Source organism: Phacochoerus africanus, chromosome 8 (assembly GCF_016906955.1).
Source record: "Phacochoerus africanus isolate WHEZ1 chromosome 8, ROS_Pafr_v1, whole genome shotgun sequence".
NCBI lineage: Eukaryota > Metazoa > Chordata > Mammalia > Artiodactyla > Suidae > Phacochoerus > Phacochoerus africanus.
In genome coordinates, this window is record NC_062551.1 from 147113984 (window position 1) to 147128517 (window position 14534).

Consider the following 14534-nt stretch of genomic DNA (forward strand, 5'->3'; position numbering starts at 1 on the left):
GAACAAGTAGGGCAGCCTAGGGACCCCAAGAGAGGAGCCAGTAAAAGCCCATGGGAAGTCAGAAGAGAGAGACGTCATCCAATGAGGGCCGGAGGGCCATTCAGGGAGGAGGTGAGTCTCATCTGGGCCCTACAGGTTCTTGAGGGGGGCCTGCAGTGGGGTGACAGCAGGCGTGTGATTCTTGGGCCCGGCCCGTACAAGTCTGTGTCAGGAGGACAGGCGTGAGAAGGAAGGGCCTGACTGTGGATGCTCAGCTCAGGAATGGCCCTCCCGCCTGTTTCCATCAGGAGCCGGGCGGCTGCTCATGGAGGCCACTGAGCTTGTTGAGGGCCATTTCCATGGACGTAGCAGGGGTTTCTGCTAAGATCACTGGCCTTGGTTAGCAGCCCGCTGCAAGAGATATGTGACTTCTTTCTGTCTTCCCCTCTCTTGTCTTTTCCCAAATGAAAAAATCCAGAGAAAAGGAATGTGACATTTGCAGCGTGATTGCACAGAGTATGTGAGGTTAGCCTGCGCCAGCTCTGCAGGTGCCAGCCACTTTCCCCCGCCTTCTCTTCCTTAAGCCTCTGTGCACATGACCCTCTGTGGTCCCTCCCCAGGCTGTTGGCCTCCACCCTGGGGTGCTTTGCTGTTTCTGAGGCCAGAGTTTCAGCAGACTTGTTCACACGACCCTCCTGGGGAGCTCATGAGAAACAGACACATCTGCAGCTCCTGCCTGAGACGGTGGCATCTGAAGGACCAGGGAGAGGAGCCTGGAAAACCACCTCTTTAACAGGCTCCTCACAGGACCCGTGCAGCCAGGGGCCCCGTTTGGAAGACACCACCGGAAAGCGTTTCCTTGTTAGCTCCCAGTTCGTGCTGCAGTGACAGTGGACTCCTCCCCGGGTGATTCCAGAAACCGATCAGTAAAAGTCTCTCGTCCTTTCCAGAGTGCATAGAACGAATCCCGTGGATCGCTCCTGAATGTGTTGAGGACTCCAAGAACCTGAGTGTGGCTGCGGACAAATGGAGCTTTGGAACCACGCTCTGGGAGATCTGCTACAATGGCGAGATCCCCTTGAAAGACAAGACACTCATTGAGGTGAGCAGGTGCCTTCCAAGGTGTGAGCCGAGTGAGGGCCCCTGGGCCGCTCGTGAACATCTCGGGAGCCACGAGGAAGCCTCGTGTTGGGAGAGGGGTGGGTGTGGATTTGAATCTCCTCCACAGGCTCACTGGCTCTGCGACCTTGCGGATGTTACTTAATTTCCTCAGATTGCATCATCTGTAAAAGGGGGATAATAATACCTACTTTGCAGAATTGTTTTGAGGATCAAATAATGCTCTTTTAAATAATACACTTGGAGTGCCACAGCAGCATGTATTTGCCATTTTAAATGCCTATTATTCCACAAAATTAACATACAGGTATGTGTTGAGTTCCCTCCCGTGTCGCAGGCATTGTCCTGAGTTAGACAGTTCACAATGAAATGCACTCAGGCCTCGCCTTCCCTCGAGGACCTCAGGGTCTAATAGCGATGCTAAGGATTCCACACCCACTCTCTGAAACCATCACCTGAAGAGCCCTGACGTTGAGCACGACAGAGTCACGACCCTCATTTTACAGGTCAGGGAACAGGCGCAGGTGGCCCAAGGCCCGAGTTCCTCCAGCAGAATACACAGCTACAGAGACCTCCCTGTCGGACATGCCCTTGCAGGAAGAGTGGAGGCTCTAACTCCAGAGGAGTTAAGTCATAAAAGCGATCAGGAAGGACCACCGATCCCGACGCAGTGATTTGATTATTGGGGTGTGCCCTGTGTGTCTGGAGGGCAGGCATCACTTTTAGCTGGGAGGGTGTGGCCAGAGTCGGAAGGTGGCATCTTAGTTGTCTATGGGAAGCCATGAGGGTCGAGTGTGGAGAAGAGGGACAGGCGATAAGGTGGGAAGGGTCATTCGGGGACAGATTGTGCACAGGCCCCAATGCTGGGCTGCAGAATTTTGCGGGGGTGATACGGGACATGGACCGGTTTGGTTGGAGGAGAGACCTCATGCTCTGAGGTCCTCGGTGATGAAAGCCTGACCAGGAAGTGGCAGTGGGATCCAGAGTGAGGGGGCCCCATGTAGGAGGTCCTGCAGAGGTTCAAGAACCTTTAACCGAGTTAACCCTTTGCAAGGCTTGGGAAGAAGGAATTAAGCTAAAACCAACAGGAAGCCCATCACATCTGTAAATCTGCTATGTGGGATTTTCAGCCTGGGCTCTGGGGAGTCGTTTCACTTTAACTTCCTTGGAAACGAAAGCGCATACCCTTTGCTGTCAGTCAGTGTATACCGAGTACCCTCTGTGTATCCGGGGCTGAGCAGAATAGAAAGATGGCCCAAGGAAGGGGTCTGGCCTTCTGATAAAAGAGGGTCTCTCTCTCCTCCTAGGTACCCTTGGGTGGGTGGAGCGGCCTTTCCCTTGGGGGATGGGGGAGAGACACCCCCAAGTGGGTGTCATTCCAGTTCCTCTTCATCCTTGTCTCTGGGGCCTGCCATGCCCCCACCCCCACCTCAGCCCAGACCTGCAGGAGCCAGAAGAGAAACGAGTACATTTGGGGTTCGGCTGCAGACCAGAGCCTGGAGTGTAGCAGCCCTTAATTTTTAAAAGTGGCACCAGTTATTTGTTGAAGGATTTAAAAATATAACCAGTTGATGTGATTTTGGAAAATAGAGAAACCTTTTTTTTTTTTTTTTTTTGGCCACAGCCCATGGAAGTTCCCAGGCCAGGGATTGAACCTGCACCACCTGAGCTGCTGAAATGACAATGCCAGATGCTTAACCTGCTGTGCCACAAGGGAACTCCCAAGAAAACTATTTTACGGAAGGAAAATATTCAGCACCATATTCCAGTCACTTCTGATTACTATGTAATACTTGGGCATGTTGTCTTCCAGTCTGTCTCTTTTTTAAACAAAATTGGGACCATGCTAGATACAGCTATTTTTTTCATTTAATGTCGTGAGTACTTTCCTAATGATGAAGTTAGTCTTAACAGTTTTTACCAACTTGATTTAAGAGGTCATTGTTTTGTTAAACTCTGATATATTTGACCAGTTTTATATTTGGCATTTAGATTGTTTTCATATATGTAATGCTCTATGTAATTCTGCAGAGGATATCTTTAAACATAAAGCTTTGTTTATAAGTGACTTATTTCTGAGTCATTCCAATAATTGCTGTTAAAGAGTCAGGGTTTGAAGAATCTGAGAACATCTACAGTCGTTGCCAAACCTCATTCCAGAAGGCTGCACGACTTTGCTGGAACATGGCTTGTTTGGGGCTTAAATTTGGGTTATTTTAGTTTCAGGACTGAGATTTCCCCCAGATGGAAAAAGGTAACAGTAGCACACACGTTATGAACTTGAGCTTTAAACAGAGGCATTGGGACTTACATTAGGGATCATTAGGTAACTCCTTCTGACCTGGGGCTAAAGGCTCGTGGGAGGTTCCTTTGGTTTCTTCCACGTGATCCTTTTCTTTACAGAAAGAGAGATTCTATGAAAGCCGATGTAGGCCGGTGACCCCATCTTGTAAGGAGCTGGCTGACCTTATGACCCGCTGCATGAACTACGACCCCAACCAGAGACCCTTCTTCCGAGCCATCATGAGAGACATCAATAAGCTGGAGGAACAGAGTAAGCCAGTGCCTTGTGCTGCTTCATCGAGAACGGCCAGTGCCCTGGGGAGCCTGCCAGAGGCAGTCTCTCCTTTCTAACTTGTCTACTTCTCTCTTGTTAGATCCAGACATTGTATCAGAAAAAAAGCCAGCAACTGAGGTGGATCCCACACATTTTGAAAAGCGGTTCTTAAAGAGGATCCGTGACCTGGGAGAGGTAAGTTACACTCGAGTCCCTCCTGACCACTGCACCTCTCTGGGCATCTCAAGCTGCACTCCATTCTCTCTCATTTGGGGTCAAAGTTTATAAAAAGAAAGCACCTCACTGTTTTTGGGGGGCCACTTGCGTCGCAGGGGTTTGTCTGTTTCTGCCCGTGACATTCGCATAGTGACAGTGCACATACCTGCCTATACGTGTGGCTGTATGTGCACAGAGGACATTGGTCAGTTCCCTCGGGAGACGGGTTTTCTTTAAGGAACAGAAGAGAATGAAAAGGGAGTTTATGAGGGGACAGGTGTGGATATGGTAGAAATCGAAAACCCCCTTCCCTGACTTTTCTGGGAGTGCATATCCTGTGAGGCTCCTTAAATGAGGGGTGGGTTCACTACACAGAATGCCAAAATAGAATGCCAGCTTGCCCTGGGCCGTGAATGGCAGTTTCCCAACAGTAAATGCAACCAGAGAAGCTACTGGGATTTGCATCTGCAGTTAATAAACAAAGACTGTCCCGTCTGGAGTGCCTGCCATGCACCAAAGCCCGTGCTGGCATTCCGCAGGCACTGCGTTCCAGCTTCCTCACGGCACCCCGAGGCTTTGCCACTATGTACATCGAACACCTCTGGAGCCCGCGTGGAAGATCGGGTGACAGGGCCCGCATCACTCTCAGGTGGCTTAGCTGGAATCTAATCCATGTCTTCTGAAGATTCCTCATGCCACGCTCTTTGCAGCCACATTGTGGTCCCCTCCTGGAGTTGGGGGCCCAGGGCTGTCAAAATGCCATGGTTGTCCTGCATGTCCAAAAGGAACCTCCATTTCCCTTTGGGCTATACTTTCATGGAAATTGGGATTAATGTTTGGTTCATCACTTGATCCTTTTTTTTTTTTTTGTCTTTTGTCTTTTTAGGGCCGCACCCACAGCATATGGAGGCTCCCAGGGTAGGGGTCGAATCAGAGCTGTAGCTGCTGGTCTACACCACAACCACAGACATGCAGGATCCGTGTCTGAGACCTACACCACAGCCCACGGCAATGCCAGGGATCGAACCTGCGTTCTCATGGATGCTAGTCAGATTTGTTCACCACTGAGCCATGCAGGAACTCCTTGATCCTCTTCTTATCTTGTTAGCTCAGTAATAGAAGAAGGGATGGCATATGAGCCAAGTGGGGCAGGGCTGTGGTGAGTGGGAGGAGGCCAGGTGGGAGCCAGCTACCTGCCAGGCCAGGCTGTGCCGTGCACCCCGGCCTTCAGGGAACAGCACGAGGGGCAGACCTCCTCTCTGAAGTGAGCTCCCGCTGGCTCAGGCTGGGGCTTCTCTGATCAGGCATGTGTATCTTTTCCTCCAGGGCCACTTTGGGAAGGTCGAGCTTTGTAGGTATGACCCCGAGGGGGACAACACAGGGGAGCAGGTGGCTGTCAAGTCCCTGAAGCCTGAGAGTGGAGGAAACCACATAGCTGATCTGAAGAAGGAGATTGAAATCTTGAGAAACCTTTATCATGAGAACATTGTCAAGTATAAAGGCATTTGCACAGAGGACGGTATGTTGTGCAGAGTGGGGTTGGTTTAAAGACAAGCGACTGTCTGGGGTCATAAAAGCCAGTGCTGAGCAGGCAGTGCCTGCACCTTATCTGGACCTCCTGACTGTGCTAGCCAGTGGCCCCCATCACTCTGGGGTTGGAAGCCACATGCACTGTCAGATCTGTCAGTAGCTGCAGAGCTCCCGGGAAAGCTAGCCAGCCTTCCACCCAGCATCGTCTGTCCAGGCTGTTGCTGCACCCACACTGGGGACTGGTCTCCCCTGTCCTCATTCTCGCACAATAGGACACACTGGCTAGATGAAACGGGTGCAAACTCCTCCCCTTTTCCTGTTCCTCTAATCCAGCACTAGGCAGGGTATTTCAATTGTTGTCTCAATCAAGGAGGCAAGTAGTACTTACTAATAAGTGTGTCTTTTTTTTTTTTTTTTTAACAACAAGCCACTAGAACACTCATGTTTGGTACTTCAAAACTGGCAGTAAAATGATGTGGCTCATGATTTTTAAAAATCATCATTCCCTGGTGGTTTTAAGAACTCCATATTTTTTCACTGAGTGCTAATGCTGGGGTAGGTACATGAGTGTTGCTCTCGCTGTTCACTGCTGAGGATCCCGAGACCCTGGGCCTGTGACTCAGGAGTGATGCTGAAATCAGTTCAGGTTCTCTGTCTCCAGATGCTGTGCACTTGACTCTCCCACAGCTCCTTCCTTTGACATCCTCGTACTGATGGGTGTTTTTTTTCCTAAACAGGAGGAAATGGTATTAAGCTTATCATGGAATTCCTGCCTTCGGGAAGCCTTAAGGAGTATCTTCCAAAGAATAAAAACAAAATCAACCTCAAACAGCAGTTAAAATACGCCGTTCAGATTTGTAAGGTAAAAAGAAAAAAAAAAGCATAGTAGATTTAAAAAATGAGGCACTTTCTCCTAATTGATTTGTAATTAGGCTGCAAGTGGGAAACTTCCCAATAATTAATTGTAGTTTATTTTGCTCTGCCTGATTTGGATGAAAAATTAGTCTCTACTAAGAAAGTGAACTGGTTTGTTAATAGGGCTGCTTTAAAGTGCATTTCTTTGAATTAGGTTGGCCTTACTATTTTTGCCTAAATTCGAAAGCGGGGCGGGGGGGGAAGTCAGTGACATGTGAATGAAATGACATTGGTGTTTCTTTGTTAGCAAGTGGTAGCTACAAAACCCACTCTGAACTGAGCTGCTTCCGTGACATGCTCTCACTTTCCGTCTCTCCCTCAGGGGATGGACTATTTGGGTTCTCGGCAATACGTTCACCGGGACTTGGCAGCAAGAAATGTTCTTGTCGAGAGTGAACACCAAGTGAAAATTGGAGACTTTGGTCTCACCAAAGCCATCGAAACCGATAAGGAGTACTACACAGTCAAGGACGATCGGGACAGCCCTGTGTTTTGGTAACTGAATCAGATTTCATCAGTGCTTCATAGGGTTTCCACTGCTTTGATAGGTGCTTTCTAGCTATGTCAGTGTCTCTTGTTAGTCAAGACTTGAAAAAACGTAGAACATTCAGAATTGACAGATCTTTGCCTACGAGAAACACCTTTTAAGCTGTTTCACTGAAAGCAACACACACAGAAATGGCCCAGCTTCATAGGACCTCCTCCAAGGAATGCAGAAGTCTGTCCACCAGCTCAGCCCCTGTCTTCCCTGGAGAGGACATCCTTCTGACACCATCCCTGTTAGCAGCTGGAGTAGTCACATCTGTGCAGAGGAAGCCTGGAGGGCAGGTAGGAGGGAGGGACAGGAGTCAGGTGACAGGTACTGGCAGATTCAGGGAGATGTGGACAGAGCAGAGCACGATCCCTGAGAAGCGTGGCCATCTTCTCCTGAATCACTGGGGCGCCCTGGTTAGAGCCACCCCCTGACTTCCGCCCCTCTCAGCCTGGAACACTGTCCCGGGACAAGCCGCCGCAGTCTCCACTCTCCGAGGTCCCCTAGCCTGACTGGCACCGCCACAGTGCAGCCTCTGGACACAGACACAGTCTCACCCATCCATGGAGCCCAAACGTTCGCTTACACAGTGAACACGCATCAAGGCCCTGCTTTGTGCCAGGCGCTGGAGATATGATGGTGAACAAGCTGACCGAGTGTAGAGTTTAATGGGCGAAGCAGCCAGTTTCGTAGCCATAGGGGGTTCAGGCTTGGTTTTCTGGACGCTCTGTTGAGACCTGAAAAGCTTGCTGGGGGTTTGTAAAGGTGGTTAGAAGAAGGCACGTGTGACAGCAAGAATGAGACGTAGCGGTGGCTGTCCCAGGAACTGCAGTTAGCTCAGTGTGGCTGGGTCACGGAGGGAGGTCTCGGGGGTTGAAAGCAGAGCGCTGGGACTCCATCCCGAGAGCTTTAGGAAGCCGTTGGGGGAATTAAGGACGGGGCCTTTTATTTTAAAAGATCCCTGCGGAAAGGAGAGGAGTAGGGTTGGAGCCAGGGAGTCTGACTGGGTCAGAGCCAGTGATGGGGTGAACCGGGACCGTGATTAGCATAGTGACGGCGGGTTTAGAAGCGAGTAGACTTGAGAAGTGTTTAGGGGACAGACGTGGGAATGCCTGTTTGTGGCTCTGTCTTGGTATCATTCACCAAGACAGTTGATCTTGAAAGAGGTCTGGGCATAAGGTCACTGCTGACTGGATCTGAGCTTGCAGGCCAGTCAGGCCTGTCGTCACCGCCGCCTCCTCCCCTGGGAGAGCGTGTGCTCTGTGAATTGAGTGTCCTACAGAGAGCCCACAGGGTGCTGTTCCACATGTCACATGTGCATCATGGTGCATATGTGTGACTAGCACATAGTACACGCTTGCGTGTCTGAGAATTTTAAATTCCAGGAAAAATGAGCTGATGTTTGAGTGAACTCTGTCATGTTTTTTGGAATAGCCTTGCTAGGCAGTAACATTTGGTGTTGCACTTCCTTTCAGGTATGCTCCGGAGTGTTTAATTCAGTGTAAATTTTACATCGCCTCCGATGTCTGGTCTTTTGGGGTGACTCTGCATGAGCTGCTCACTTACTGTGATTCGGATTCCAGTCCCATGGCGGTAAGACTTAAGCAGGTCCTTCGTTTGAATCTAGCACCCAGTTAAAACGTGTCCATCTCGCTGCTTTGTACATTTTGTTCTTAAATGGATGCGGTCAGGGTGTTATAATGGAAAGGAAAACCGTCTCGGACTTTGATTTAAGGTTACTAAGGAGAAAAGCCTTTTTATTACTTTATTTCCAGTTAATTCTAGAAATTTTACTTTATCTGGTGTTTATATACATACGTGCAAAGTGAAATATTTTGTTTGATTTTATTTTATGTAGTTGTTCCTGAAAATGATAGGCCCAACTCATGGCCAGATGACGGTAACAAGACTTGTGAATACATTAAAAGAAGGAAAACGTTTGCCTTGTCCACCTAACTGTCCAGAAGAGGTATTTATGGGCCTTTTCGTAGTAATAAAACTCAGTTCTTACTGTTTTTCACTGCTTGAGTTACCCAGCATGAGACTGGAGTCGGGGAGCAGGAATGACTAGAAGACTCCTTTTAAGCACGTTTCCGAAGCTTATTTCAGTTAAGACAGCTAAGAAAATTATCTTTGGGGCAGGTAATAGCCACAGTTATGTTCAAAGCAAGAGATTCCCTTCAAAGGTAGGCTCACCTCATACCTATACATGTAATTATAGATAGCTGTAATTTTATGTATTTGTCACAATAAGGCTACATTTTGAAAAGTTTTTTGAAATATTTGCAAAATGTAGCCTTATTGTGACAAATACGTGTAATTACATTTTTGTGTGTAAGTTTATCCCACTTACCAACAGCATCTATGCCATTTTGTTTTCTGTATTTCTAAGTGAATTGAGCCTTCAGGACTAACTCTTGAGACCATTTAAGGTGTCCCGAGGCAGAGTTCTCTTGTGGTGCCGTGGGTTAAGGATCCGGCATTATCATGTCAGCGGCTTGGGTGGATCTCTGGCCTGGGAACTTCCACAGGCCATGCACACCCCCCTTTCCCAACAGAGAGGAGGACTGGACATACGTGTATGAACCAAAGAATGAAGCGGCCAGCGAGGCAGTTGGGAGTGTAAACTGAGCTGTAACTTCACCCTTAAACCGGCCGATGATAAATAATGACCTGGGTTTTTTGGAAGGTCATGTAACTGAGGAGCTTCTTAAATGTTAAAATATATAACATGTGACACATTTGTAGTTCATAAATAATGTTTTAAGTTACTCAAATACTCTTGGTTTTTAGTATTACTTATTAAGGAAAGTCATTTACATTTTTAAAATTACTCATTCTCAAAATTATTTTCTTCCTCTTGATGTGTCTGTAATTTAAAAACGTTCACATCTAACTTTTTTTTTTTTTTTTGACGGCCATGTTTTCTTTTTACAGGTTTATCAACTGATGAGAAAATGCTGGGAATTCCAACCATCTAATCGGACAACCTTTCAGAACCTTATTGAAGGATTTGAAGCACTTTTAAAATAAGCATGGATAACATTTAAATTCTACTATGTTTCAAGTCCTCCTCCCCAACAGTACCCAAGCCATTTAAAAATTTGTTTTCAGTGGGAAATGTTTATATTCTGTCTAAAAAGATACTGGAGTACCCATCCATGTGTGAAGCACAGCCTGGTGCTTAATATGTGTAAGTACTTCCTCTTTAAATTTGGCACCAGTAACATAGTGACAAATGATGACAGCCCACATATTAGAAAGCACTTAAGCACTCCTCCTTTTGGAAAGAATATACCACTGTTTACTCTGGTTAGTTTACCATCACAGTTGAGCGCCAGAGTGGTATCTTTCAAAGCAAGAGGAGCTGACCAAAATAAATCTCTCAAGATGATTGCTTTTTCTTAGCTGCCAGTTCATGTGAAATGTTTGTCTGGCACATATCAAAGATAAAGATTGATGGACTTAAATTTCAATATCTATACAGTGCTAGAGGAAGCATTCTTGAAATATTAGATACCCGTTAGTGTACTATTGTTTCTATACAAAGATGAGTGTATTCCTGTCAACAGTAGGACATAAACTTTGAGTTGTTTCTGCAGTGGCTTAGCTCCTGCCCCCTTGGGTGACTGGTGGTACCCATTTTTGAGAAAACTGGTCACACGGAGGGGGGCAGCTGTGGGATACTTTGCTGCATGTTAACTCTTGAGAACTAAGCCTGTGCCAGTGCTTTTCCTCAACAGTATACCTTTAATCCGAATTGATTCTGAGAACGTGGATGCTCTTACACATGCTTTTCTGAAATGTCAATGTATCCTCTTGTGTAACTACCACTTTGGGGCGAGCTGTTCCAGCATTGGTTTCGGATGCTGAATGCATATATACCACGTACACTGCACTGTTGTTAGAGTGTTTCAGTACCTACCATCCATCCGCCTACAAGAGTCGAGCACTATTGTGACCATGACCCTGCAGCGCAAAACTTGAAAGACCCAGCTTGGAGCACCATGGAGTTCAGGATCCACTAGACAGTTTTCAGTGTGCTTGGAGGTAACTGCATAATCAAAAAATGTCAAATCTCTGATTCAATGTGAACCGTAAGAGCTTTCTGACCACGAGTCTGAAAAACATTTTTCGTTGATGCTGGCTAGCATTTGTTTGATACCGTTACTTTTCCACCTTTGAGCCTGAAAAAGTGATGTACTGATTCAATGGCAACAACAAACTTGCCATTCAAATCTGTCCAATAACCCTCCATCACCACGGTCTCTGTCTGTCAAACCTGTGGCCACTCTATATGCACTTTGTTTACTCTTTATACAAATAAATGTACTAGAGACTTCACATGCATATGCCTTTTAATATTAAGAATTCATTTTCAAAGCGGTTCAAACAATTCATTTACATAGAAAAATAACAGTTATGGGGGGGGGGGGGCTTGGTAATGGTCCTTATTAATAAACACCACTTGGTTTGTACTGATCTGTTAATGTCCAGGGACGACGAGGCACAGGCCAGTGTGGACTGGCAGACCTGTGTGTGCTAAGCCAAGATACCTTTTAGTTCTTTAAACTTAGTTCTGGTTTCATTTTTTCAATTCACCATCTTCCCTTTCTTGTATTTGTACTGACACAGAGGTGTGCCAAAGCACTGAAGAGGCTTATTAATGCAACAGGAAAATGGGAGAAAGTGTGGAGAGTCCATTAGTCATCTGCTGAGTCAGAACTGAATGATGCCTATCCTGGTCAGTTATTTATAGGTACTATACTTTTTAGAAATGATCTTAGTTTAACTTTCTAGCTGTCATTTGCCAGGAGAAGTTAATATATGCAATAAATTAGACCAAGTAAAATTCTTTACAAACCATACGACATATGTACCAATTTTAAAAATCATAATTAAAACAGGAGCAATACCTTCTAAGTCCCCCAGATACAAGATAGTCAACGATCTGATTGCAAAAAGACCAGGAATCATGAGATCCCCTGAACTCCACAACATCAATTAGTGTCTCATAACAAGGGACAATCTCAGAGATTTCTAGATAGCAAAAGGGCTTCTCATGCATTTCATACCAAGGTCTTCAGGAAGTGGTGATGTCAAAAGTTATGTGCAGTAAACACAGTTCTTTCAAAAGTAAATTGGGTTCAATAGCTGAGACTATTTCAGCTGAAACTGCAAAAGAATGAGACAAAGCACATAGAATCTCAAAATGATTATAAATACTGTTATTCCATAAGACTCCTTCAGAAAGGGCAGAACTGACTTACTTAATATGTTGTTGTGGAAGTAGATCACTTGATGACCAAAATATGCCCTCTTCTCGTAAACTGATCATCACTATGCTATGAAATGAGACACAGAAACCTATATTCCTTGCCACTTCCAGGGCATGCTTTTTAGGTGTGAAATAAAAGGATCAGAGAATTAAGGACATCAGATCAGCAATCTGTGAGCTTTGTAAAGGGCCAGATAGCTTTGCAGGTCCTATGGTCTGTGTCACAGTGACTCAGCTCTGCTGTTGTAGCATGAAAGGTAGCCACAGGTGATATGTAAGTGAATGAGCGAGGTGTGCTCTGATCAGATTTCATGTATGGACACTGAAATGTGAATTTCATATGATTTTCAAGTCACACGTTTTTTCTCCCCCTCCAAATTTTAAAAAATGTATAAACATCATTCTTAGCTTGCAGGCAGTAGAAAAACAGGTGGCAGGCTGAATTTGACCACAGGGAGTAGTTGGCCAACCCCTGAAATTAGATCACCCAAAACTACTTTAAAAAAAATACCTTGTGTTTTTCACAAGGGGTATAAATGTAAATAACATACTGAAGAGTGAAGCCTCTGTAGCAGTATAGTACATATGCCTTGGAGGTCACTATCACTCTCTGAGTTTTATATTGCATGACTGGTTGGGGATAATAATTCAGGTTGCATGTAGAGCATCTTTATAACGTTATTATCACTGCATTTTGTACCTGCACGCTTATAGTTCTAGGAAGAGTGCTAAAAATCCGTAAATGAGATTACGTCTAGGGAAAGTAAATTGAAATGCACATTGGCTTATCAAATTCATTCTAAGGCTCAGGAAAAAAGACTGTTTCCTTCATTTATTGCTCAAAATCTTTATAGATGGTGTCAAAACGATTCCCAGTCCTAACATAAACAGGGAGTGTTGTAACATGTTAATTTCTCCAATGGATTGACTGTAAGTTAATATCACATTGATTAAGATGCATCTACTTTTAGTGGAAAATGTCCTCAATTGATGGCTCTTCTTATTGCTACTTATTTTTTTATTTGGCAATTCTGCCTGCTGCACAACACAGTTCCTCTGGGAAGTTATGAACCCGTATTTAAAGGATATGGCTAGTCTGAATGTATAGTTAAGGCAGCAATGAACAGCAGAGATACTGCAAAGAACCTTATGAGTTTAAGAAAGAGAGAACTTAACTCAGTACACTCTCTTCTTTTTTAAGTAGGTTTCCATGTAATATGCTCCTGTGCCCTGAGAATGCTGGTCAACAAATTCCACTGAACCGCTTTCTGGGGCAGAGACGAGATACGATGAGCCTCGCTTTTCATTTCTTAAAGATGACACCTGTTAGAAAAAGAAACCGTAACTAATGCTAAAATCTGAATTAAACATCTAAAAATTGGTTTATTTATCAAAAAGCCATTCTACATGCGATTTTGTATAAAAACAATGCCAGGGTAAAGAACAAAAACTACTCAAAATATCAAAGTCACTTGTGGAACTTTTGAAAAATACAGTCCAGCCTCTGAATGCCCTCTCTCCTCACATTTTTGGGAAAGAAAAGAAAGGGACAGTGTAGTTGCCTCTACTGTTTGTACCTGGCTAGACCTCCCTCAATCAGAATACCAGATACCAGTATGCCTCTGAGGAAGGAGCATGTCTAAAGAATTGAAGTGCACAGCAAATTAGATGCTAAGTCCATCTAGTAAAAAAAAAAAAAAAAAAAGATATAGCAAGAGAATGGTAGGTGCAAAAAACTAGTGAGTAATGTCAACAAAAATAATGATACATTCCAGAGAGCAATGTGAACTCAAGCATCAGTCCACAGAATCGTTACCTGGAAAGCTTGTTAAAATGCATATTTCCAGGCTCCAACTCATATTCTAATCCAGAAGTGTTTATGATGAGGGCTAAGATGTTCCTCATAAGTGGTCACAGTAAGCAGTACAGTAAATCTGTGATCACCTCATCCTGCTTAGTTTTAGTTTTTATAAATGTTACAGGTGACAAACTTACTGAAGAATATAGCAATATGCAAGAATGTAGAAATGACTCATAAGGAAAGCTTCCAGCAATGCTGAAGAGCCTTCTCATGTTGCAATTAAAATTACAATTACTTTTGAACCAGCAATGGCCACAGCTGTAAAAATGGGGTTCAGTTTCAAAGGCGACAGATAATGAGTCTGTCCTTGTTGATAAAGCAGAAGCGGGATACAGTGGAGATGACCAAGGAGGCACCAGAGCTCTCCTCTTCCCATGGATGCGCCAGACATACAGCTACATGAGCAGCAGGTCCCTCTAAAAGAGATCCAGAAACTAGCTGAGCAGCTTCTACACATTAAACAAATGAGAAAATGTTCGCATCGTGATGGGTAAGAAAGGCTGAGATACATTCAACATACACCCCAACCCCGGCCCAGCACCACACA

General features: G+C 45.3%; 2 protein-coding genes across 4 annotated transcripts in view; one reads left to right on the top strand and one right to left on the bottom strand.

Moving 5' to 3' along the window:
* JAK1 (Janus kinase 1) overlaps positions 1-11192 on the top strand; it is a 136738-nt gene extending 125546 nt beyond the window's left edge. For all 3 annotated transcript variants that reach the window (XM_047788764.1, XM_047788765.1, XM_047788766.1), the window contains exons 17-25: positions 930-1081; positions 3502-3652; positions 3756-3850; positions 5198-5390; positions 6139-6263; positions 6639-6811; positions 8324-8441; positions 8707-8817; positions 9786-11192. In XM_047788764.1, coding sequence (XP_047644720.1) covers positions 930-1081; positions 3502-3652; positions 3756-3850; positions 5198-5390; positions 6139-6263; positions 6639-6811; positions 8324-8441; positions 8707-8817; positions 9786-9881 — 1214 coding nt within the window. In that variant the 3' untranslated portion in view covers positions 9882-11192. The remainder of the gene's footprint in view (positions 1-929; positions 1082-3501; positions 3653-3755; positions 3851-5197; positions 5391-6138; positions 6264-6638; positions 6812-8323; positions 8442-8706; positions 8818-9785) is intronic.
* RAVER2 (ribonucleoprotein, PTB binding 2) overlaps positions 11189-14534 on the bottom strand; it is a 127442-nt gene continuing 124096 nt past the window's right edge. Inside the window, 1 exon segment of the mRNA XM_047788767.1 lies at positions 11189-13449. Coding sequence (XP_047644723.1) covers positions 13303-13449 — 147 coding nt within the window. The 3' untranslated portion in view covers positions 11189-13302.